Source organism: Frankliniella occidentalis, unplaced genomic scaffold (genome assembly GCF_000697945.3).
Source record: "Frankliniella occidentalis isolate FOCC.00 unplaced genomic scaffold, Focc_3.1 Scaffold103, whole genome shotgun sequence".
In the NCBI taxonomy this organism is placed as follows: Eukaryota; Metazoa; Arthropoda; class Insecta; order Thysanoptera; family Thripidae; genus Frankliniella; species Frankliniella occidentalis.
In genome coordinates, this window is record NW_026267232.1 from 833,301 (window position 1) to 856,211 (window position 22,911).

A 22,911-nucleotide genomic window follows, 5' to 3' on the forward strand; every position below is an offset into this window, starting at 1 on the left:
TCTGCAAATATTATGGTGTTATGTGTATGATGTGAAAACTCTTCTTGTGAAAACTACAACTTTTGAATAAAACTGAGTTTTCAAAAAATAACAATGATATAGTTTTCCACCACAATCCCTCAGTCAGTGACACACTGACATCATTCAGCTCTAAATTGACAAGCTTAACAGTAAAGCAGTTGCTCTTTTGACCCAATGATCTGATGTTTCTGCTCCACACTTCAAGTCCACCGGTAACACAAAGGCTTCTCTACCCTGAGTGCCACACCGCTGAGGAACGTAGTAACAGGGGCAGCTGTACAACCCTGAACATAATAATGATTCATTAGAATGAAGAACATTTCACCCATACTAAGATGCTTTTTAATACCTTTAGTTTTCTTTTTGGCAAATTCAACTGGTTTGAAATGAATCACAGGCATACTGACAATCAACTGCATTGGCAAAGGTTCGACCAGACAGGATGTCTTTCTATCCCACCCAGCTCCTTCCAGAAACATGGAACGAATGTATACGCCCTCCTGTAATTGAAATAAGGAGAAAAAAAATCAAGCAATGCTAATTTTTGGTGGGGTGGTTCTTTGCTGTGGTAAAATCAGGGATGCAAGTTGCTTACTTGGGGACCAGTCACAAGAGTGTTTTCTTCCACTTGAAGCACTGTAAATTCCCAAGACAATGTATCTATTGGCACAGCTAAGGATCGTGCAGATGTCTGTAAGAATTTAAACAAAACAGGAAAAAGATAAATCAAAAGGTAAGAGACAAAAAATAAAAAAATAGATTGATGTAGTCAAGGACTTCCTGCTTCCCTCCAGCTTTTCTGCTGTTCTTTTAGAATACTAATGATAACCATTATTGTACCTGGAGAACAGCTGTGAGAAAACCAGTTGGGAATGTGAAAGCAGCAAGCCAAAATAAAACAGGAGAATGTGTTGTCTCAGCCCAGTGAGAGAAGTGTTCAACACGGAGTGAGAGATCTCTGGTCCATGATCCCAGGGGCATCATAGATGAATATGCTAAAGAGAAATAGACAAGCAAGACTCTTTAGAAAAGTACTTGGGAACAAAAATTTATTATGTAGGAAATGATTACCTCTTAGCCAGGCAGGGGGTACTCTGCCTTCATAGATGCAATCAAGGATCTCCTCCAACTGAGATGACATAACAACCTCTCCACGAATAGCTTTTTGCAGGTCTTTCAATGAATCCCTGATGGTGACTAAGAGACTATTGTACCTTGATATCTATGTGAATATACAGGAAAATTAAATCAATAATTCCATTTGAACTGGAAATCTGCAGAATATAAAAAGTAGGAAATGTGGAGTATACCTCTTGAAGGAGAACAACATCCAATGGTGATTTAGTTGACCCAATAAGATTTTCAGTTCTCTCAAAGTCTATAGGTTCAGGTATTTTCATTAGAACATCAGCTGCCAACTGAGACACCTAGAAAAAGGAATGCAGGGAGCTTGAGTTATTACATAGTTTCTAGATGATTAAACTATCAAGATTTGAAAAGTCACTAATTTGTAATAAACAGTAAAAACAGTAAAAACTCACTTGGTCCTCTTTCTTTTCCCCCTCCCTCCCAGACGAAGATGATTGAATAGAAGTCAAAGTTTCTGTTAAAATTCGTGTTTCAGATATTAGAGCGGTAATGTCAGCATTTGGATGCTGACCAAAAGCCAGAGGGTCATCAATAGCTGGTAAAACATTGATGTAGTCCCTGTACGACTGTAGCGATCCATCTCTCGGTATATGATAGGTTGTTAAAGATGATAACCTGGTACAAAAAACAATGAGCATGTAGTGGCAGTATAAGAAAAGGTAAAACACGCTTTTAAAATATTGGGTAGACAGAAATACCGGAATGAGGGCTCAAGGGCATCATTACAAAATAATTGGGATATATAGGTTTGCAAGAGACGGCGATCCCAGTCATCAGTGACGTGCCCACCATAACAGACACCAGCAATCAAGTACTTCAAAGCATCCCATGGGGTATCTTCATACTCATCAAGATATAATGAGAGTAAATTTTCAGAGACCTGCCCAACAAAATGTTATTTTGTTGAAGATTTTTCATATACTTTCAATGTGAAACCAAAAATGTATTATTTATAAGAAAGAAAATCACCTCAAAATCCGAATCATTGAAACTATAGACAATATTCCACCCTAATTGCTGGAATTTTTTACGCTCAATGAGAATCGCATGGAAAAAGCATAATCCAAAGAGTAGTTTCTTATACTTGGCGGCATGCTTACAGGCAGCAAAGGTATTTTCAGTCATAGAGTGATAAAGACGTTTGAGGTTTGCTTTCAAGCCCTGAAAAATGAAATGAAAGTGTTAACCTAATAAGAATGAGAGAAGAAACCTATTCTTCCTAAGTCACCATGAAAGAAATAAATGCTCGGTACATTTGGTGTACCTTTGGGGGTTCTGTGGTCATTTTTATACCAGCTTGGAGTATGGGAATAGGGAAACCGGGAGTGGGACTTGAGCTCAGCCAAAGCCTGATACAGGTACCAAGACACAGAACCATAAGGCATGTGTTCAGAATTCAGTCCAGGTTCTCAAGATTGGTGAACACTTTTCAGAAATTATAAATGTACAAAGTATGAAACCCATAATACCTGAATCGTGGATGTACATTTTGTGACTGCAAATTCTCAATCATTTTGTCAAGACTTGGCATCCAGCTTAGAGATAGGTGACAATTAGCCAAAAACACCCAATCACCATCTCTAATGCCCTTTTCCATTAGCCTTGAAGCAATAGGTGCCTGACCTTGACCAAGGGAAAGAGATTGAAAATGATCCATCATTTGCATGCTCTCAGCGAGCTGGAGCAAAGATGCAGTTGGATCAACACCAGGCGAAAGCACAAATATTAAAGGAGTTTGGGGAATAGAATCTTCAAACACAGAGCGTATGTCCAGAACTGGTGGCTCTACAAATCTTGTCCCAAGTGTATTTACTATAAAGGCAGATACACAGAATGTGACACGATCAGGTCTTAATGCCCTGACAATTAGTATTCTTTGGAATTCAGTACATTGCTCTTGCCATTCTCCTACAGAAATATTAAAAGTTTCATTTAAATGTTTCTTCACATACCAACTGGAAAAAATAAATTAGAATAATACCTATGAGGGGACTATTTTCAGGATTTTGCTGGGTGTACCAAGAGTGCCAATCACGTGCAAATTGTTCAAATGAAGAAACTAAACCATGGAACCCAGGCAGTTTATCCAGTTCTGTTATATTATCCCAACACACAGGATCCAGCCAAGCTAGAGAATGCATACAATTATTTATAAGTCAGTATCATCTGTAGAAGAAGATTAAAATAGTATCTGCTTGCTTACCACAAGGGTTGTCTGGTTGAGTTGCTCTATCCAAAACAACACCTCCTTTGAGAAAAAAGTTATACTCCACATGACTCATTTTCATCTGAGCCTCTAAAATTCTAATACACATAAAGAAAGCAAATAGTAATTTATGTTTCTCAAAAAGAGCACGACAAGTGTTCCTGTAAAATTAATGCATTGTTTTTATCATTCTAAATTGTTGACAAATAGAAATCAGAAATTAAAAGAAAACATTAAGATCAATCCACTTACTTGAAAAATGAATAGCTATGATATTCATTGAGATTCACAATTCTGTCTTCCCTTTGACTGCTTTTAGGACTCTTTTCAATAGAAATAATAAATAACTGTATATATGATTCTAAGGAAAATTGATACATTGGATCAATCCGACTCAAATCATTCAGAACAAAGAACAGTATTGATGCTCTTTGAGCACAGGGACGATAAGCCTTGACAATAATGAAACAATTAATTAATAACTGGTAGTATAACTTAACAACCATTCTGTACTTCAAAGAATTCAATTACCTCTCTTGCAGAATCAATTTCAATTTCTGTGATCTCAGATGTCTGTAGAGACTGGGTAATAGAAATAGAAGTAGCTTTTGAAACTTGAAGTGTAGAGAAAAGTTCTTCATTGTCTAATAAGGAACCTTCACTTTCGTTCAAAAGGCGCAGCAGTTCGTCTTCCAACGTTTTTAAAGTCTTTTTACCATCAGCAATTGACAGCACGAGCTGATCTTTCTGTTCCTCCAATTCTGGTTTCTCTTTACGAACAACTATACCCAATAGCTGTCCTTCAAGTCCTTAAATAAAAGAGTAAGATGGTCAACAAAATTCTTCAAAGAGGTACCTTTGAAAAATAAAGGTTTTAAATTGCTATTACCTTCCTCTTTAATAGCAAAATTTACAATAGTTGTTTTAGTTGAGACTTCTGGGGCATAATGTGGGTTTGGAAGTTTTGTTGTCATGAAAAACCTGAAGTTAGGATGATATTGTACTGTGTGGTCACCCATTTTCAGCTGAAGTGTGTTCCCTTTAAACCAAAGAATATTTAGATTTCCACTCACACAATAGTACTCGATCAAGTATGAGAGAATACTGTGCATTAAAATCCTCACCAACTTGTATGATTGCCTTTGATAGAATTGGCTCGATAGCTGGGTCAAGGGTTTCTGTGACATTTTGCAGTAACACTGGTTCACCCTTCTTAATTGCCAATTCAATTTCTTGCAGGAAACTATGTTGCCCTGAATCAACAACATGAAGACCCTGAATTTGAATAAATATTAGGTTAATGAAGTTCCTAAATATTGTGTTGACACCTTGACAAAACTATGAAAAATGAAATACCTGGGCCTCCTCCATGTTTCTAATCCAACGCCAAGCTTGACATTGAGGATCAATAATGAGAGGCCATCGGTTGGCACGAGTAACAATCACACCATTTTCTGTGCTGAATAAATCTGTGGGTAAGCCTTGAATATTCCATTCTCTGATTGTTGTTGGATCAGTCAAAAAGTTAAAGAGGGACCAATCTGACGAAAATGGGACCTCCTTTTCTATAATCTAGAAAATTCAATGGGAATGAAGAGGTAACTTAAAATTATAAACTTACATAGAAACTATTAAAAACAACAACAACAAAAACAAAAAAAAACACATTCACAAAGTTTATGGACTACCTACACCCTTCCTCCACATTTCTAACATTTCATCTCTGTACAGAGTTACAAATGGACCTAAATATGCCACACTGGCAATTGCAAGTAGCACATCACCCGGCAGTAGATCAAACTGATAGTCTAAATGAGCTACTGTCTGTGTCCATCTTTCTCGTTCACCAGCTAGACCATCCACTAATGCTGCAGCACGTTCCAATTTTGCCAGTAATTGAGCAGCCTGAAATAATTCATCCAGTAATGTCAATAATATCAATCAGTCATCAAAACAATCATCAAAACAACGACTCTGGCAGCATGGACATGTCAAAGTACATATGTAGTCAATATAAACATTTACACAACCTTATCTCTTAGTTCTTCCTTATGTTTAAGTTTGTCGTCATACTCTGTTTTTAATCTCTCCAATGTTTCAGCCAGCTCCTGTAATTTTGCTTCTGCAGCAGCAAGCATTTGTTGCTTCTCTCTTAGAGATGCCAAAGCAGCATCTCGCTTTTCAATTTTAGGGGCCACAATTCTGCAAATAATTTTATTTTAGGATATTTCTAAAACATTATTCTGAAAACAAATTACATGTTTTATTACACAAATGTTTTAAATTTACCTGTATATTTTAGCATACTTTTCAATAGCTTTCACCCACATACATAAACTTTTGGCAGCTGTTGAAACAACACCCACAGCTTCTGGATCAAATTCTTCTCTAGATGTGTATGTACCAACTTTTTTAAGAACTCTATCAGAAATGTGGTCTTTGTCAAAATCACGCAGCTTGAATAATGGATAAATGAATTAATGTCACATTAAAAAAATAAAGAGCCTCCAAATACTTGTATTTTCTAACAGACCTTGTTCAAAAACTCAACATCACCAAGTTGTCGTTTTGCTTCAGCCCAAGTTGGTTCAACTTTTTTAAGAATCATTACTGCTTCCATGACCATTTCAACCTTGTAAGGAGGCTTAGGATAAGACTTTATTTCAGTGAGATCTTTTTTATTTAATGCGTCTAAGGCCTGAAGTAGAGAAGAATATTAATGAAATATAAGTAAAAGTAAACAAAAGAGTAATAAGAATGTGATATGCAAATCTTCCACACAACCTACATGCATGGCCTCTTCGAGGGCTGGCATAGCTTCATCAAGATCTGCTTGTGCTGTAGCAGCAAGCTTTTTGCACACAACCTCCTCTTCACCAATTTTCAATTTTTTGACAGCTACTTCTTTCTGTTGGAGGTCAGCCTCTCGTTGTTGAGCCACAATTATGACAAGGTAATCATCACATTGCTTTTGGAATTCCATTACTGTTCAGAACAGACCAAATAAAAATTAAAACTTACAAAAGAAAGGAAGAAAGAAAGAATATCTAAAGAAAATATATCATGACCATACCTTGTGTCTGTGCAACCTCAAGTTCAACTGACATGACTTCAACTTTCTCGCGAGTCTCATCAATCTTACTAAGCCCACTTCTTAACTTGTTTGCAGCATTTGAAAGCTCATCCCTTTTCTCATTGAGCATTCTACATTAAAGAAGACAAGTTAGACACAATGTTGAGTTTCCTGAAATTTATCTGTTATGCTAGGTGGCCAGCTAAACCCTGGACTGACCAGTGAAATTCGGTAAACCTTAGGTATTGCAACTTTCACTACCGGTACTGGCTGTTCCTAAGGTCGAACAGGTTCAGCAATCAGCAACACCAAACTTGCTGAACCTAGGATCAGCCAGCAGTAAAAGTAGTGGTGACTTTTGGATAACCAAATTGGACTGATCAATCCTTTTGCTAGCTAGCTAATCATAGGTCACAGGTTTAGTTACCCACTTGACTCTAAACATGACAAATTTACTGAAACTGTGCTTACTTTTTATAACCAGCCACAAGCTCAAGATAGTTTGTTGGTGTGACATAATTATATCTCTTCATTTCAATCATCATCTTTTTGGAGTAATAACAGACAGAGCTATGAACAGTTGAGAAGATGAATGATAATGCGGCACGAATTTTATCCTGGGAAAATTAAAAAAAACTTAATAAGAAACAAACTAAACAGAATTTAAGATTATTCCGAAAGAATTAAGACCTGGGGTGACTCAAACAATGTGTCCTCCATTGTTTCAACCTGAAATTGTAAACAAACCTTGGGTGAGTATCTAAAATGACAAACATAACTAAAACACTTAATTAGATACCATTAATTATTCAAGAAATACATACAACCCTTGCAATTGGAGCACCAGTTATTGAGACAAGTAAATCCACCCCTCTCAAATACTTATCAGCAACCTCCAAGAGTGCCTCCTTGGGCCACTCCATAAACCAATCAATAGAAGTGCAGTTAATTAAAGCAGGATACTGTCGTAAACGGTCCCTTAAAAGGTAAATTGTAATTATTAGTGGCAATGTTGTACCCCTCCCACCGCCTACCGCCATAAAACAAGAGTGAAGATATAAACGGTCATTACCTAAAAGCTTCGCCAATAGGACTGAGGCAAAGGATGACATGTAAGTTAGAACGAACACGGTCAATGAGGAAATTATAAATGGCCTCAGTGGTGTGTGGTATTTTCTGACGGCGAATTGCATCCTCCAGGCGGTTTTTAATCTATTCAAAATTAAAGCTCAATATTATTGGATGTAAGAAAGCAACACTATAAATCTAGTTGCTTTACTTCTATGATTCAGGAATTGTTGCTAATCACCTCCTCAAATTCATCGGGTTTATAGAGATTCGGTACTTCACCACTGCTGAGAATATTATTGATGACTTCCACAAACCGTTCATCAGTAATCTTAGATAGAGGGAAACAAAAACATTCGATTTATTTTTATCAATCCATGTTGTGAGGAAATTAAAGGAAGACAGAACCATACATACCTGTGCGTCAGAATAAAGAAAACATGATGGTTTATTTTCAAGTCCTGCCATAGCGTAGAGTAACTTCATATCCTCTTTAAACTCCTGTAGCCGATAAAATTTGGTAACCTCTACCCTAAACACAGATAGGTTGCAAAGAAGCGTTGCTATTTTTGATAAAGATTGTCTTCCGCTACCACCTAAAATAAGTAATGAATTGTTTTGATTTGTTGGTTCAATACGTTTCTTTGAAAGGATTACCAAAAAAACTCACCAACACCAATGAGAAGCATGTTTCCACGTGGTTGAGTTAGAACACGAGCAATGCGAGTGACATGCTCAATTGCATCTTGAAACAGAACAAGGTCTAATGGAACTATACCAGGCTTCATGTTGTAATCTTGTAGCAAGTCATTCAAAAATTTACGAAGTGCTGGCATATCAATTAAATCTTCATAAATATTACTTTTATTACAAAAGTCTCCTAAAAATATTAGTAATGAGTTTAAATGAAACATATTTTAAAAACAACAGCAAAAACACAACTGATTTCGATTTTACATAAGATTATAATTACTGACCAAATATGGGGGGCTTCTTGGAAGGACACACACTGTGGAAGGTCTGTTCAAAGTATTTTCCAAGAATGTCATTAACAAAGTCATAAAAAATGTCATGGTCTCTGGAACAAAGACAGGGGTACAAAACTGAAAATAAATTAATACTGATGCACAGCTTTTAATAATAAGCTGTAGTAATTATATTTTTAAGCATTCTTTTAGTATTTAGAATATTTCATAGCTTAAATTTACTTTTTATCAACCAAGCGGTCACTGAAGACACGGAAACATTCATGGACCCAAAGACGAAGCAAGGAATTTGTTGTATTTTGATAGTCTTTATGGCTACGTAAAAGCCCCTGGAAAACCTGAACACAAGAATAGAAAGTGAAGGATGCAATTTGCTGAGACAGAAAAACTACATCCACAAGACTGCATGGACTGTACCTTTGAAATATCCCGAAGGTTAAAGAGATAATGCATTTTAGCTGGCGTAGGAAGCATTTTTCGAGTAACATTTTCATACAAGTCCACAGTTGCCTGTGTTATATTTGAGGCTATAGAAAAAATGGAAAAAGTAAGTTAAAAAACTATTTTTAGAAGGAAAAACACATTTCCAATACTTACCAATTTGTTTTAACTGTTCATCAAAATCTGACAGATGCTGGTTTAACATAGTACCAAAAATACGCAGAATAGACGCTTCGGAAGGAAAAGTCATATTAATTATACTGAACCGACTGAGAAGCCTATTACTTATTGTATTTCTGCCTCCGCCAGGAGGTCCCATGGCCGCCATAAGAAATATATCCTAAAAGTACAAGTAAAGATACTACACTTATCTTAACTTATTTAACATTCAACTAAGATTCAGGATACTGACCTTGACAAAAGTGCGAACCTGCTTTGCTCTGTCATACCAAAATCCATAATCTATCCATTGCCTTATGAGCTCTAGTGGAGGCTGAGCACCATAAACTTCTTTTGCAGGCATGTTTAAATCATCCATAAACGTCAACATGGATTTACCTAATGTGAGTAAATGAGTTCTAGATAGGTTTACAATGTAAATTAAAAAATAACAAATCTATAAAAGTTATGTAAAATTACCTTCCCGAGGAACATACACTCCCTTGGTCCTTTTTTCAAGACGGCTTTCAATCATGTCTTGAACATTTTTAGAAGTTGTCTTAAAGTTTAAAAAAATATTTTACCTAAGTTTCTCCACAATGTTTCCTATTTATGAATAATTTACATATGGCATACCTGAGCAGACATGTTGATCACAAGCATAAACATTTTAAGACGGTCCATTGACTCTAGGACAGTTGATGCCGTGGATGTTTTACCTGTACCAACTGGCCCAACAAGAAGGGGGCGATAACCAGTTTTTAAGAGGTGTGATATCACAAATTCATAACGGACTGTATCCACAGTTGGCACAATTATTTTAAAGAAGGGAAGGCTGTAACACAGGAAACACAAATACAGTGATCTTTGAGAAACTCAGAGATAAGAATAGAAGGAGTTAAAGATACTTACGAAGCATTGAACTTCCAACTATCTGAAAGTTTATCTTCCCAGTTTGCAAATGAAACTGCTCTTACGTCAACATAATACTCATAGATAGTATCTTTGAGGGGGAAAACTCCTTCCATTTCACGGACAAAGTTGTCCAATTTCCTGCGTCCGATCTCATCAACACCAGCGCACAGGGACCACACCATACTACAATAAAATAATTAAGAGTAAGTCTTTTTTCTTACGAAGCAAGGCAAAATGTTTAAAAGTGGAACTCCAACAAAAACAAACCAGAAAAGGAACCACAACTTAGATAGAGGAGCAAAATTTTCTTCATCTGCTGGATCTACTCCATTTTCTTTGGTTGCCAGTATTGAAAGCAAATTGCACAGGGTAGATATAGCACTTATTTCAGCTACAGGGATTGGCTCAAAACAGTGCAACCTTTTGAATTCAAGAACAGGATTGACATAATGTTCAAAATACTCTTTCATCTGGGGATAGGGGGAAAAGATTTGTGATCAAGTTAGATTTTGGTCTAGCTGGATAGAGCAGGACACTTTTTAGAAGTGGAGGGTTTACTTGTATAGATAAATGTTTGTTCTGGGTCTCTAGCCATGAGTCAACATAAGGTTTCCACCCAAAATCTTTGTAATCATTGTACACTATACCACATCGAGAAACTGTTGCCGGAGATGCTTCAGCTAAATCTTCTACTTCAAAAAGCAAAGACACCTATAGGAAAAATAAGGAGGAAAGTGGTATTTAAGAATACAGCTGACCAACCAGTAAAAGAAAATAATAAATAAATGTGTTACCTGATCAGGCATTGTGATGCGTTCACTATTTACTAATGTTAAGACTTTATTGTCATCCATTACACTATTCATGTTCTCTATCCACACTGCATCAACAGGCCCATCAAATAGGACCCACTTCTCATCAGGAGTTGATGCTACAAGAAAATTGCAGTATCCTCTCTTCAGCAACACAATAAAAACTTAGAATTATTGAAACAAGTGGTGAGTAATACTAACATGCACAGCTGGATCGCATTATGTTGGATATCACTCCATCCATCCATTCATTGGTGGCTAGGTTGAACTCGCCATACAATTCTGCAAGATTCAGTGCTTTTGGATTGATAGGAAATTCCTTCAAAGATAACAAGAATACATTAGGGAGATGTGAGCTGAAGAATTATCATCATGTTGTTTTCTTCAAAGGTCATAATACATATATATCTTTTGTAAAATGCTGTCATACCATACCTCCACTTTGTTGTAATTAGTTTTTCCACTCAGATGAAGGCGTGTGAGAGCTCCTTTCAATACCTTCCACGTCGTAGATTTTGCAGCACCAGTTTTGCCAACAAGTACAGCTGAATGGCGAGAATTTTTGGTCTCAAAGAGTTGTATTACTTTCTGCTTAGCAATGTCAGTAACCTTAATGAGAAAATAAATAATATTCTCAGTAAAGAGAGGGTCTGTGCAGTTTTGAAGTAAAGGAGGTTTGCCAAAGAACCCATACAGTATGGAATAATACTAAGATAAATTTTAAGAATTTACCTGCAGTTTCTTGTCCTGAAATTCTGCTTCTACTACCTCAATCAACTCAGTGTAATCTATCTGCGGAGTATCAACTTCTGGGAAAAGATCATTTAAAATTCCCAGAAGTAAAGGCACGTCATCCTTTGCCAGCTTTGCCAAGTTCATGTCTTTCATAGCAAGCAAAACAACCTGTACATTAAAATAAATAGAATCTTAAGTGCTCAAACAAAACAGACATTTAATTGAAATACTCATGTACCTGTTCATCTGGCAAATGGGACTGACTTCTCCTCTTTTTTCCAGCATACCGAATTAAGGTGACAAGCCCTCGCAGTCCCCATTCATAATGATCCTGTTTGCTTAGTTGCTGCTTTGATAGTGAAAATAATGTGAAAACCTTAAAAAGAAATGATGACACACACCGTACATTAACACATTGGGAATGTGGCCTGCGGCTGCGGCTCTTTATTGATGTCTATGATTTAACATGGGAGGGTGACCACATAATGGTCATGCCGCAGGGAACATGTTAATGCATGAAAGGAAGGCTGTATGGAGAGGTAACTGTGAGTGTCTAGATATTTACACAGGTCTCCGGGAGCATGCAATTTTACCTTTTTGGCCAGAGTCTTTGTTTCTCTAAAACCTTCAGCAAAGAGCATTATTTCTGCAATCATAGCACTGTCAGGAACCATCATAGCTATTGGTCTAAACATAGACTTTAGATTGTCTGGTAGTTCAGTACGACCAGCGTAACCTTCCAAGAACAGACATACAGTATGTGAGAACAAAGTAAACAAAAAAGTATAGTTTCAAAAGTGTTGAAAAACGAGAATTTAATTTAAGAGTTTTAAGCAGTACCTGGATTCATAGTGATGAAGATTCCACATGAATCTACAAGGTTAATTTCACTACCTTCAAAAATAAATTGCTTATTTTTGCCTGATAAGGCAGTTAAAATGCAGAGTATTTGCTGAGCCACAACAGAAAGTACTTCAATATTAATTCGGTTGAATTCATCAAAACATCCCCAAGCACCAGTTTGTGACAGGCCTGTCGTTCAAAAACATACAATCCACCTATAATTTCTAATCAATCATGAACATCAATAAAATGTATATGTAGTACAAAATCCTTACCAGAAAACATTTTTCCAATACTTTTATAGTCTAAGCCTTCTGAACAATTGATAACAATGACATATAAGCCCAAGGCCTTTCCCAAATCTTTGACAGTTTCTGTTTTTCCAGTTCCTGCTGGACCTTTGGGACTCCCACCTCGATGGAGGTGAAGAGCTGTTGTTAATGTTATGTAACATCTGAAATAATTTAGATCAACAGTGAAGAAATATAAAACTCCAAGACAGGAGAATGAAATGATAATTACATATTGCACGGAAAAATACCTATCAGTTAAAGGTGTTATAACCAGGCGTTCTGAGTTACCCAAATACTCATACCCATACCTAAAGCAGGTATTGGTTTGACGAACCACACAATCATCAATCTGTTTGTCCCAGTAAAATCGCAATTGTTTCAACCACTCAAATGCTTGAATATCTTGACAACCTTAAAAATAATTTTAATTGTTAAAATTGTTTAGAGTCTCTTTAGCAAGCAAAAATGCAGTCATTTTACCTGCTTTGTACATCTGTTCAATGACATCCCTTGCATGGATCTCTATTGTTACCATACCTACAATTTTTAATCTCTGGATTTTTGTCAGGTTTCCTCGTATTGCGTCAGAAAACTTGTTGAGTACTTGGTCCTAAGATAAGAATATTGACAACAACTTTGGTAGCATTTAGTAATATATGTTGCAGTTTGAAGTACCTACCATTCTTTTACGTAGTTTCTTGAGAGGTTTTTTGCCATCCATGATTTTACAGTGTGTTAGAGTACGTGTGCAACTAGTTGTCCATTGTATCTGTATTGTAAGAAATAACAATAAGTGCAAACTTACGAAAAAACACTGAAAAATATAGAGATATTTCAAAACAAGTATACAAATCTTACTTGACTAGCTGTAATGCAAAGTTGACCAGCCCAATCTTTAATCCAATTGTCTCTCTTGCTTAAATTTTTTCGAAGTGCTTTGCAGCACTGCTTTAGTTGTTCCCGTAAAGTGATGTGCATAGCTTCCTCTGCAATGAAATAAATATAAATGAGCAGGTAGATAGATAAAATACATACCTACAAAAAAATTAACCACTTCCAAGATATTCCAAATTAATTTAGTTATGCTTACCAATAGCACACAGCCACATTTCAACAGGACCTTCAAGTACAACTGGGAGTGAAAATGGAACAAACTCTCCATCTAGTGAGAACATGCCGCGGCATTCCCATTTAAAAATTACCTACAAAGCAAAAATTTTGTTTCACATCCTGCAATAGTTGTGGTTGTCGAACTAGACATGTTTATCTACTAACTTTCTCCACTTTCAGTTTATTTATGGCACAGAACAATTTTTTCAGGTGGGGTTGAACAAGATCTGGTTTTTTTGAATTGGCCAGAAGTTCAAGCAAATCTTCATTCGATATGAAGTAAAACCGTGGAAATATGTGGCGTTTGGTTTCAAGATACTTTTCAAGGGCTCTTTGAATGTCCTCAAATTTTGAATTAATCTGGTTAAGATTGTCTAAAAGACCTGGGAAGAGGCAGAAAAAACTCATTTGTTAGTCCTTTTGTGAATAGTAAATGTGAACATAACTTCAAAATTCTTACCCAGATGATGTGTAGCCTTAATGGCATTTGTGTTGCTTTGCATCAATCCTGTTATTTCTTTCCACAGTGAAGTTAGTTCATCAAAATCTTCTGATTCTTTAGGCAACTGTTTTCGAATATCTTCACCAGTAAAAATATTCTAAAATGAAATGAAGTCAAACTGCTGATTAAAATTTGAGACCTTACATAATATGGAAGGTAAATTGAAACTAATGTGACTTGCCTCTAGGTAAAGCCACTGACGTTGCACAACCAGTGTCATTTCAAGAACTTCTAAAATTAAACTCAATGTCTTTTCCCAAAAATCTACTCTGTCAATGAAGGGGTCAACATATCTACAAGACACAACAAATACATGAAATTTACCATTAGTGTTCACAGATGGGGTTCGAGTCTACTGCATAGTGAGGACAGAATAATTGCTCACTTTGTGGATTTCATTGATGCTAAAGCTACTTGATGTTCTCCCAAAATTTCAAAAATATGATCAACTCCTTTAAGGGAGTAAACATTTTTCACTCTCCCGTGTGAACACATTTCTAGACTTGTTTCTTTCCAGATTTCACTTATAGAGTCCAGTTGCTGTAGAGAATAAAAAAAGCTTACTAGCAGGACTACAAAAACACTTCTAGATTCCACAGATCATTACAAAATTGTTGGACATACATGCTCTATGGCAAGTTCCATTGTTGCAGCAACAGAAATAATGTTAATTGTTTCAGTATAATTCTGCATTCCCATATCAATAATAGTTCCTAGAGTGAAGTCATCAGAACTGTGATCAAAGTCTCTGCAAAACAAAGAAAGGTACACCACATGACACTTGTGAATTGGGGCATACTCAAGACATACAGTAAGTACATGAAGTAGGTGGCTTTAAGGTGAAGTAACAAGATGTAATTAGTGGTAGGCACTAGATTTCAAGAGAACATACCTGCCTAACGCTGTTTGTATTGCAGTCCAGTGACGATCCCTCATGGCTGGGTTTTTTAGGTCAGTAATGAGAGGCAGAGTTTTTCTAAAAGTTTCAACTCTTTCTCGTGTGTGAGTAATTATTTCCCAGTCTTTATCTTTGAGTTCGCGTTGTACAACATTCAGTTTACGGAACAAATTTTGAGCCGTGCCATCCATTTCATTGGAACGAATTTCCAAAAACTTTCCAAATTTGTATGAATCCCAAGTTTGATCCCATTTATTGGTGATTTGCCAAACAACATCAAGAGCAGTCAGATCCTACAAAAAATTAAAACAAAAATGACAGAGAGACATCAAAATTGAAGAAGTTAAAATGTGACTTGCCTTACGCACTATTGTACTACATACCTTCTCAAGACTAGCAAGGTCAACACTATCTGGATATGTTATGTGGAAAATTGAAAGATTTGCTCCAAGCTCAGCTTCCAGTTTTCTTAAATCAAGAAGTTCCCCCCTTTTTTTCTTAATGTAAGCAAGAGCATCTGCACATAAAATTATTGGTAGAAGTGAACTTAGAATGATATTTGTCATGGAGCACACTTTGAATATATCACGTACCAACTGCCTTCCATTTTGATGTAAAGGGACCATTTTGGAGGAAATCTAAAAATAAATCTCGGGCTTTCAATTTCAGTTCATCTGCTTCTTTCAGTAAACCTTTCTGGAAGATGTCCTGTGAGTGGACCAACAATAACATTAAACAAAACAAGTGATGGCCCCAAGTCATTCCCAATAATGCATGAGATTATGAAAAAGACAGGAAGATGATGAAAGGACAAAGGATGATAGAATGTTGTAGCAGAGATAGATTTATTAGAATCAAAAGAAAGGGTAGAAAAGTACAGTATAAAGCAAGACCAGTATACATGAGCATACAGACAACAAAGAGATATACAAATGAATGTTTACATAATAAAAAAAAAAAAAAAAAAAAAAGTATACCTAATGTATATTACATATTTAAATACAGGGTAATCAAACCAAATGGCATACCAGTAAAAGCCCAAAAGCTGTTCCTCCACCTAATTAGTTTTTTAATGAATAGACTCTAGATGTATGATGAGTTATTGATGAATATGAATAAATGATGAGATAAACTAACAATGAATTATTCAAGTGTGAATGCTTGAAAAGGCAAAGTTTTACGACGACCTAGCTTTACCTTGGCCGTAGCAAGCATTTCTTCCCCTGACTTAAGATGATCAAGATACCACTGCCATCGTTGATCTAAAATTTGTTCAGCTTCTTGCATATTGCTTGGAATTTCCACCTCATATTTTCCTGTCACATGAAAGCATCAAAATTTACTTGGTTTAATGCAAAACACAACTACTGGAAAATATTTCACTCACTATAATATTTTGTGTTATATTACATACTTAACACAATCATTTGCTCTCTTATTAAGGGAAACTCTTTTTCTTTCTCTGGAACCTCAGACAAAAGTTGATCAAACAGAGCTAAAGATTCCTGCAAATCTTTCAAGTTTTTTGGCTCTTCATTTATTCTTCAAGAGAATAAAAACAAAATTAAGACAAAACCTTAAACATGCAACGTGTTGTAATGCCATATTTCTTAAATGTTCTAACCTAATTGCATTTTCTGAAGTGTAATTAAATATGTGATCAATTTTCTCAAATGCAAGACTTTGCAAAAGAGCACAAAGCTTTGTACTCCACATTACACAGTGTTCACTTATGGCCTGCTTTAGCGCTGTTGAATTTATAAGCAAAAAATGCACAGGTGATATTGTCTCCAGCATTTGTACTTGGTTTGCAGTATCACTATATCTGTTCAATAAACAATGATATTCAACAAGTTCATTAGTAAATAAAGTGGTAGTGTGGATTTCTATGAATTTTACCATTCTTGCATACCTTGCAATATCTGCCTCAAACACTGCAACAGTAGGATTACTTTTTGGGTACTGAGATACACAATGGTCTTTGTTAACTTCCCATATATCTCTGTAAGGCTCCCATTGTTTTAAATGGATTTTCAATTGTTCAACATTGTTTGCCATCTCTATAAAAAAAAATTGGAATAGGAATAGAAAGAGAACATAAAATAGCAAGAGCATACAAATAAACTCCCACCTTACCTTGATTTAGATTAGCTTGAAGTTTCTTGCATTCCTCATCATTTTCAATGACCTCATAGAATGAGGGGTGAATTACTTTTGTATTAAATCTTTCCCAAAGTCTAGGGACACCTTTCAGGCTGTCCAAAAAACTTTTGAGCACTCTTGAAACCATTGTTCCAACTTCTAAGAGAGTGGGCTCAAAAGTTATCTGAAATATTAGGATTAGATAAAAAGATGATGCCAAGAGAATAAGGGTAGGAGTAGAATTAAGTTTTTATACTAAATTTTTATTACTCTCTCACCTGATTGTTGACCAAGTCTGTTCGCAAAATTATTATAGGGCTCGGACCTGTGGTCCCATCTCCATGTAAAACTTCATACATAACTTGCAGTGAGTTTTTAAAGCACATCTTCAGAGATTCTTCTACTAAAAGGTCCATTTTAGAGATAAACCTTGCCCAATGATCAACCATCTGAACTCGCCGAATAAAAACACATAGAAGGTATCCAGAGTTAAACTCTATTCACATTTTAAAAAACACACACACAAAACAAAAACAAAATAAAGAAGGGAAAGAGGCATATTCTTACATCATTCATGTGGTCATCAAATTTTTCAGAAACAAACCAAAGATAGTCAATTACATCTTTATAATGTTGAACAATTTTTATAGTTACCCCCTTTCTGAAAGCAAAGCAAGCTTCAAAGACCATTTTCATTGAGATAAAATTATAAAGATTTCAACTCTTACCTATATTCATACATCAAATTATCTAAATCTTTCAATTCATAAGCCTTTGTTTGCGGGATGTTTACAAGAGGAGAATCACAAATACGCTCACAGAGAATCACAATCTGCTGCACTGAGCTTTTATAATCATCAATAATATCCTGAACCTGTGATCATAGAACAGTTAATAAGGTTGCTCTCACTTATAACACTTCTTTAATAAGCCCATAAAGAATTACCAAACTTGTAAAGCTTAAACATTCAACCATATAAATGTCAGCAACATCTGTGTCCCAGGTATAACGTTGTAAGCCAGGATTTATTTTCTTGTCACAACCTTTTATCAGTTCTCTAAAAAGAAGGCGCTCTTCATCAGAGAGTGCTGCAAATAAATCGTCATCATGGTCAGAACACACTTTAAAACAAAAAGTTAAGGTTTCTGTAGGTAATTAAAGAAACATACAAGAGATTATGCGATTGTAGTCAAGAGCCACAGTTAAGACACTCTCATAAAGAAAACTTAAGCTTTTCCAACGGTTTGCTAACTGTTGAACAGCTGTCGGAACAGACATGCTCATGTCTGACCAGTACCAAGCCTCTTGTACAATGTGTTTAATCTGCCTGAAAAACATAGAGTTAAGTAGGTTTTTTCCTCTGTTTTTTTTTTTACATTTTTCATATTTATACCGTGTATTTTAAATTTAATAACCCTCATACTTGTCAAAATTTGGCTCCAACAATCCCGGTTTGGAAGTGCTATGAACCAGTAGCTTACGATTAAGAAGTTTTGATACATCATCATCAAGGGAGAAAAGCCATTTACGGTGCAAATCTCTAATGTAATCATCAACTGATTCAGAGAGTTTTTTGAAATGTATCCTGACTTCTTCGCCCTTTCTGGAGAGGATCATCCATTCTGCTTCATTAAGTTTCTGTAAAAATTTTGGAATATAAGAAGTTAAGGTAAAAAATGCATAATAGGTGCATTTCAGACCGATTACAAATTGGAATAAATTTACATCTAAAACTTTGCCTAGCTCCCTTTTCTTCATTAAGGCCATCATAGCTCGACCTGAATATGAGGGCATAACAAATGGGTGTTTTTCTTTGTCAGCAACCAACATTGTTTTCATTTTCAACATTGCACAACTGAAAGAGTCATAAACCTAAAACATTAAATAAAATAAAAAAATAATTGATATTGAATAGATTGAGTACAGAAAGGCAACCATTTGAAGGTACCTGAAAAGTTTTCTTTTCAAATAAGTCTTTCAGGTTGGGCCGTTTAGCATATTGGTATGTGGCCCATAAGACATCAATTCCTTCCTCAACATTTTTAACATTCTCAAAAGCTGCAGCCACTAGATTGTCAATGATTATCTCAATATCACGTATCCGTTTACGGAATCTAAAAACAAAAACATTACTGTTGTGAGACAAATCAAAAATTGTCTCCATATAAATGCCCTAAATATGAATGCAACAACACATACCTGAAAATACTATCATACCACGATGAAGCTTGGACGTCAAGAATTGTATGCTGCACATCTTTTATGTCTTGCAAAGCACTAGAAAAATTGTGTTCAATTTTGTCACAAATCTTCTCAAATTCAGAGCCTCTGGTGCCAAAAAATTGTGGCTTTGCAATGTCATCTGTTTCATCAACTCTGAAAAAAAAGAAGAAGTTAATTTTAGATTTAATTACCCACAAAAATGAGAACAATTCAGAAGCCATACCTCCCAAAGACAATCATAGCTTCACAAACATCAATCATGTCCCTGCACCGTTGCACAAAGGAGTCAACATGATTAAAAATAGTGGCTCGATCCAGATCCCATGATTTATTTGTATGTCGTACATGGGCGCTTGCAATCTGTGACGAAAATGAGTATATCAAAAAATAAGAAACGAATCAAAAATTATTGATGTAATGTTTCAAGATGTCATTCAAGTCTTTTACCTTATCATAGAGCATTTTGTAGTGCTCACAACAAGTTATGCAGTTGTTCAAAATTTTAATGCCTGAATGTGTGCTGCCATTATGCAATATTTCATCTAGATCAACTGTAGATACACACTGAAGAATTATCTGATTACTTAGAGCCCTAAAGAGCACTGTCAAGCGGGATCTGTTGAGTTGGATGAAAACATGATTGATTGACACTTTTAAAACAGAGTTAAGAAAACATATTGATAACCCATTATAACTTACGTTGAATTGTAATAAGGGGAGTTATTCCAGATTACCCTAAAGAGGCTGAGAATATCAGGAATACGTTCTGGAATCTCAGAAACAGACTCAACTTCTTCTAATTGATTACAAGGATCCATTAAGAGACTCAGATATTCCACATTTGATTTTGCTTCCAGCAAGGCTTCCTAGATACAAACACAATTTTAGTTTGTGACATGAAATACAAAAATTAAAAGCCCTTAGACGAAAATTTAAATTGTCAGGCTTACAAACCATTATCTCATCTTGTAGGAGATAAAAATTATTAATGTATGCAGATTGAGAAGCATTGAGGATGTTGCATATATGCTTTAGATCTTTATTTTCCAGCTGATGTTGTAAGCCTCGAAGATTTTCATCTGCATGGGAAAAAGAGAAGAGAGATAAAGTAATAGTTTGAGATGTATATCAAGTTACTAAGGAGTAAACCCTCAAGACTCACATCTGTATTTCCAAAATGAAAATTCATCTTTAGGGCACAAAAGCTCATTTATGGTGGACTGATCTTTATCACCTAGGGCTACTCGAATTTGCTTCATCCAATGGACAACAACCCCTACAAAAGTTGAGAAAATTAGGAAATAAAAAGTAACAGATGCATATGATTTTTATAAAAATTGTGATACCTTCTAAGCGTTTTATCAATTCCTTATCATGTTGTGCTTCATCAACATCGACGTTCAAACCTTCTTTAGGTACATAAATTACAGTTACAGCGAGCATTTTGTGTCTTAAGTCAGTCAAATTTCCCAAAAAGCTGTGCATTTGTGAACAAAAGTCACTTTTCACACCTTTGAGGAGAGTTAAGGATATTTAAACTAAGAAGAGACAGTATTGCAGATAGGGAAAAAAAATTCTCAACAAGAAACTTAAACTCTTTTAAAAGACAAGAAAAAGGATACTGTCAGGCCATGTTGTTGTATTAAAAAATACAGGAGCATACACGTTTTCTAAAACTGCTAACAGGGATCCTTCCACGGTTGTATCCATTGTTCCAAACATAACAAAGTCATGGAAATTTTCAACTGTGACAATATCATTTGAATCCTGAAAAATAAAAATTAAATAATACAAGTGTTATTGCAAATTTTTTGTGAGTGTAAATATTATTATTCTGTATTACCTTGATAAAGTACGTTAGATCGCGAATTGGCGATGTAGGAATGTGAAGTGTTGCTTCGAGCTTCAAATCATTGAAATATATACTCAGGACTTCTGTGCCAGGTAATTCAAAATAATCTTTTATAACTGAGTATACTTCATCATTCCAATCTTCCTCGGCCAGATCAAAGAGAGTTGTACATCGCTTGATTTTCCCAACCTAAGATTGTTTGAGAGCAAGAGAAAAAAGACACGAATGAAAGCAAACATCATCTTAAATAAAAGGTCGACAAGAGTTGTCATGTTGTTTTTTAAAAGAATTACAAGTGCTTGGATGTCATTTGGGCTGTATTGGTTGATGAGAACAGGTGGGGGCAGGTCCGCTGTCTCCTTCTCCTCACCACCCTCCCCCTCTTCTCGAATTTCGCTATCTGTTATAATCAAAAACAGAAACACGGCAAAGAAAGTTGCTTGAGTGGATAATATGCTCAGAGTTTAAATCGTCGATAAAAGACGAAATCACAACAGTGGCGGGAGCCGGCTAACCTTTTCCCGTGCTAACGGTGTTCTCCTCGTCGTCATAGTCAGAACGAGCCGTGGGCGTGTCCGGGGCGCCTTGAGGAGGGCCGTCCATGTTCTTGAACCAGTATTTAGCAGGTTAACGCAAAGTCAACGCCAATCTTTGGCACCGATAAGACATTTGGGTAGTCTGCTGCTGTTTACAAAACAGTCGTCTGAACTTGCCTAGCAACCTGCTGGAGCTGGCTCTGGGAGAGGGGCGGGGAGAGGGGAGGGGGAGAGAGGCTGAGGGTAGGAGTGGGGGAAGCGGTGGCGTGACGTCACCTCTAGCTCGACTCCGCAGGGAATGACCACACGATGCTTCGAAGCCGAAGGCTTATCGGCAGTCACAACTTTATACTTTCTGCTCAGCGCCTACTCAGAGCGTGTACTTTACGCTCTCTCACGTCATATAATCGCCATTAAGAGTTTCTTGACGAACAAACTGTGATTTACCCGACTCGGATTTACCTCAACATTCAAAAAGAATAGCTTCAGGCACTTGTAACTGCTCGCACTCGTAACATGGTGTGGCCTATGTGGATCACAATTTCGTAGTTATACCAGGCACGAATAAGGGGAAGGGGGGGAGGGGGGCTTGGTCTCTAGAGAGCCGCCTGAAAGGTAGGCGATTTGCGCCTCAACACCCCTGACTGAGGCAACCGGCAGTCTCCCCCCCCCCCCTCCCCCCTGCAAGTCGGACCTTAATCCGCGCCTGGGTTATACTGTACCGCATGCAGCCGTGTGGACGCATTGCCATCTCGCAAGGGGCCCGCAGAGGTTGGTGAGAGACAGTGGGCACAGTAAAGGGTATAGGCAGGCAAGCCCGTCCCCAAGACTGTCTCAACCAGAATATATTTTTTTTTTCGAGATGTGTAACGGGTGTGAGCTCAGTCTGCTACGGGCCGTCTGGCACGCCCACGGTCAAGGTTTGAGTTGTAGGGGTGCGGCGGGG

General features: G+C 36.5%; 1 protein-coding gene across 1 annotated transcript; it reads right to left on the minus strand.

The window, feature by feature from the left end:
• Positions 1–143: 143 nt before the first annotated feature.
• LOC113209376 (dynein axonemal heavy chain 2) lies at positions 144–22,137 on the minus strand. Its single transcript, XM_052269805.1, has 84 exons — positions 21,945–22,137; positions 21,723–21,829; positions 21,421–21,618; positions 21,200–21,344; positions 20,924–21,088; positions 20,740–20,853; positions 20,532–20,656; positions 20,277–20,443; positions 20,025–20,193; positions 19,801–19,937; positions 19,554–19,730; positions 19,303–19,468; positions 18,778–19,226; positions 18,524–18,681; positions 18,300–18,442; positions 18,082–18,227; positions 17,921–18,014; positions 17,632–17,802; positions 17,348–17,537; positions 16,836–17,271; positions 16,626–16,753; positions 16,409–16,527; positions 15,805–15,919; positions 15,595–15,728; positions 15,206–15,504; positions 14,938–15,061; positions 14,699–14,853; positions 14,495–14,606; positions 14,272–14,410; positions 13,977–14,194; positions 13,792–13,903; positions 13,560–13,687; positions 13,381–13,470; positions 13,182–13,311; positions 12,950–13,112; positions 12,684–12,862; positions 12,406–12,597; positions 12,159–12,301; positions 11,804–11,941; positions 11,563–11,733; positions 11,266–11,439; positions 11,032–11,149; positions 10,813–10,949; positions 10,577–10,729; positions 10,286–10,488; positions 10,016–10,201; positions 9,740–9,938; positions 9,584–9,662; positions 9,357–9,502; positions 9,101–9,284; positions 8,921–9,030; positions 8,726–8,841; positions 8,495–8,595; positions 8,188–8,397; positions 7,935–8,113; positions 7,759–7,848; positions 7,522–7,661; positions 7,274–7,427; positions 7,140–7,178; positions 6,921–7,066; positions 6,450–6,580; positions 6,165–6,361; positions 5,910–6,074; positions 5,666–5,832; positions 5,407–5,578; positions 5,069–5,281; positions 4,733–4,948; positions 4,501–4,651; positions 4,266–4,415; positions 3,908–4,185; positions 3,629–3,828; positions 3,374–3,537; positions 3,152–3,298; positions 2,640–3,078; positions 2,435–2,519; positions 2,140–2,331; positions 1,869–2,050; positions 1,563–1,785; positions 1,332–1,448; positions 1,093–1,243; positions 862–1,016; positions 617–712; positions 371–521; positions 144–305 (listed from the first exon to the last, which is right to left on the minus strand). The coding sequence occupies exons 1-84, from the start codon at positions 22,030–22,032 to the stop codon at positions 151–153; spliced, it is 13,695 nt and encodes a 4,564-aa protein (XP_052125765.1). The 5' UTR covers positions 22,033–22,137; the 3' UTR covers positions 144–150.
• Positions 22,138–22,911: the final 774 nt, after the last annotated feature.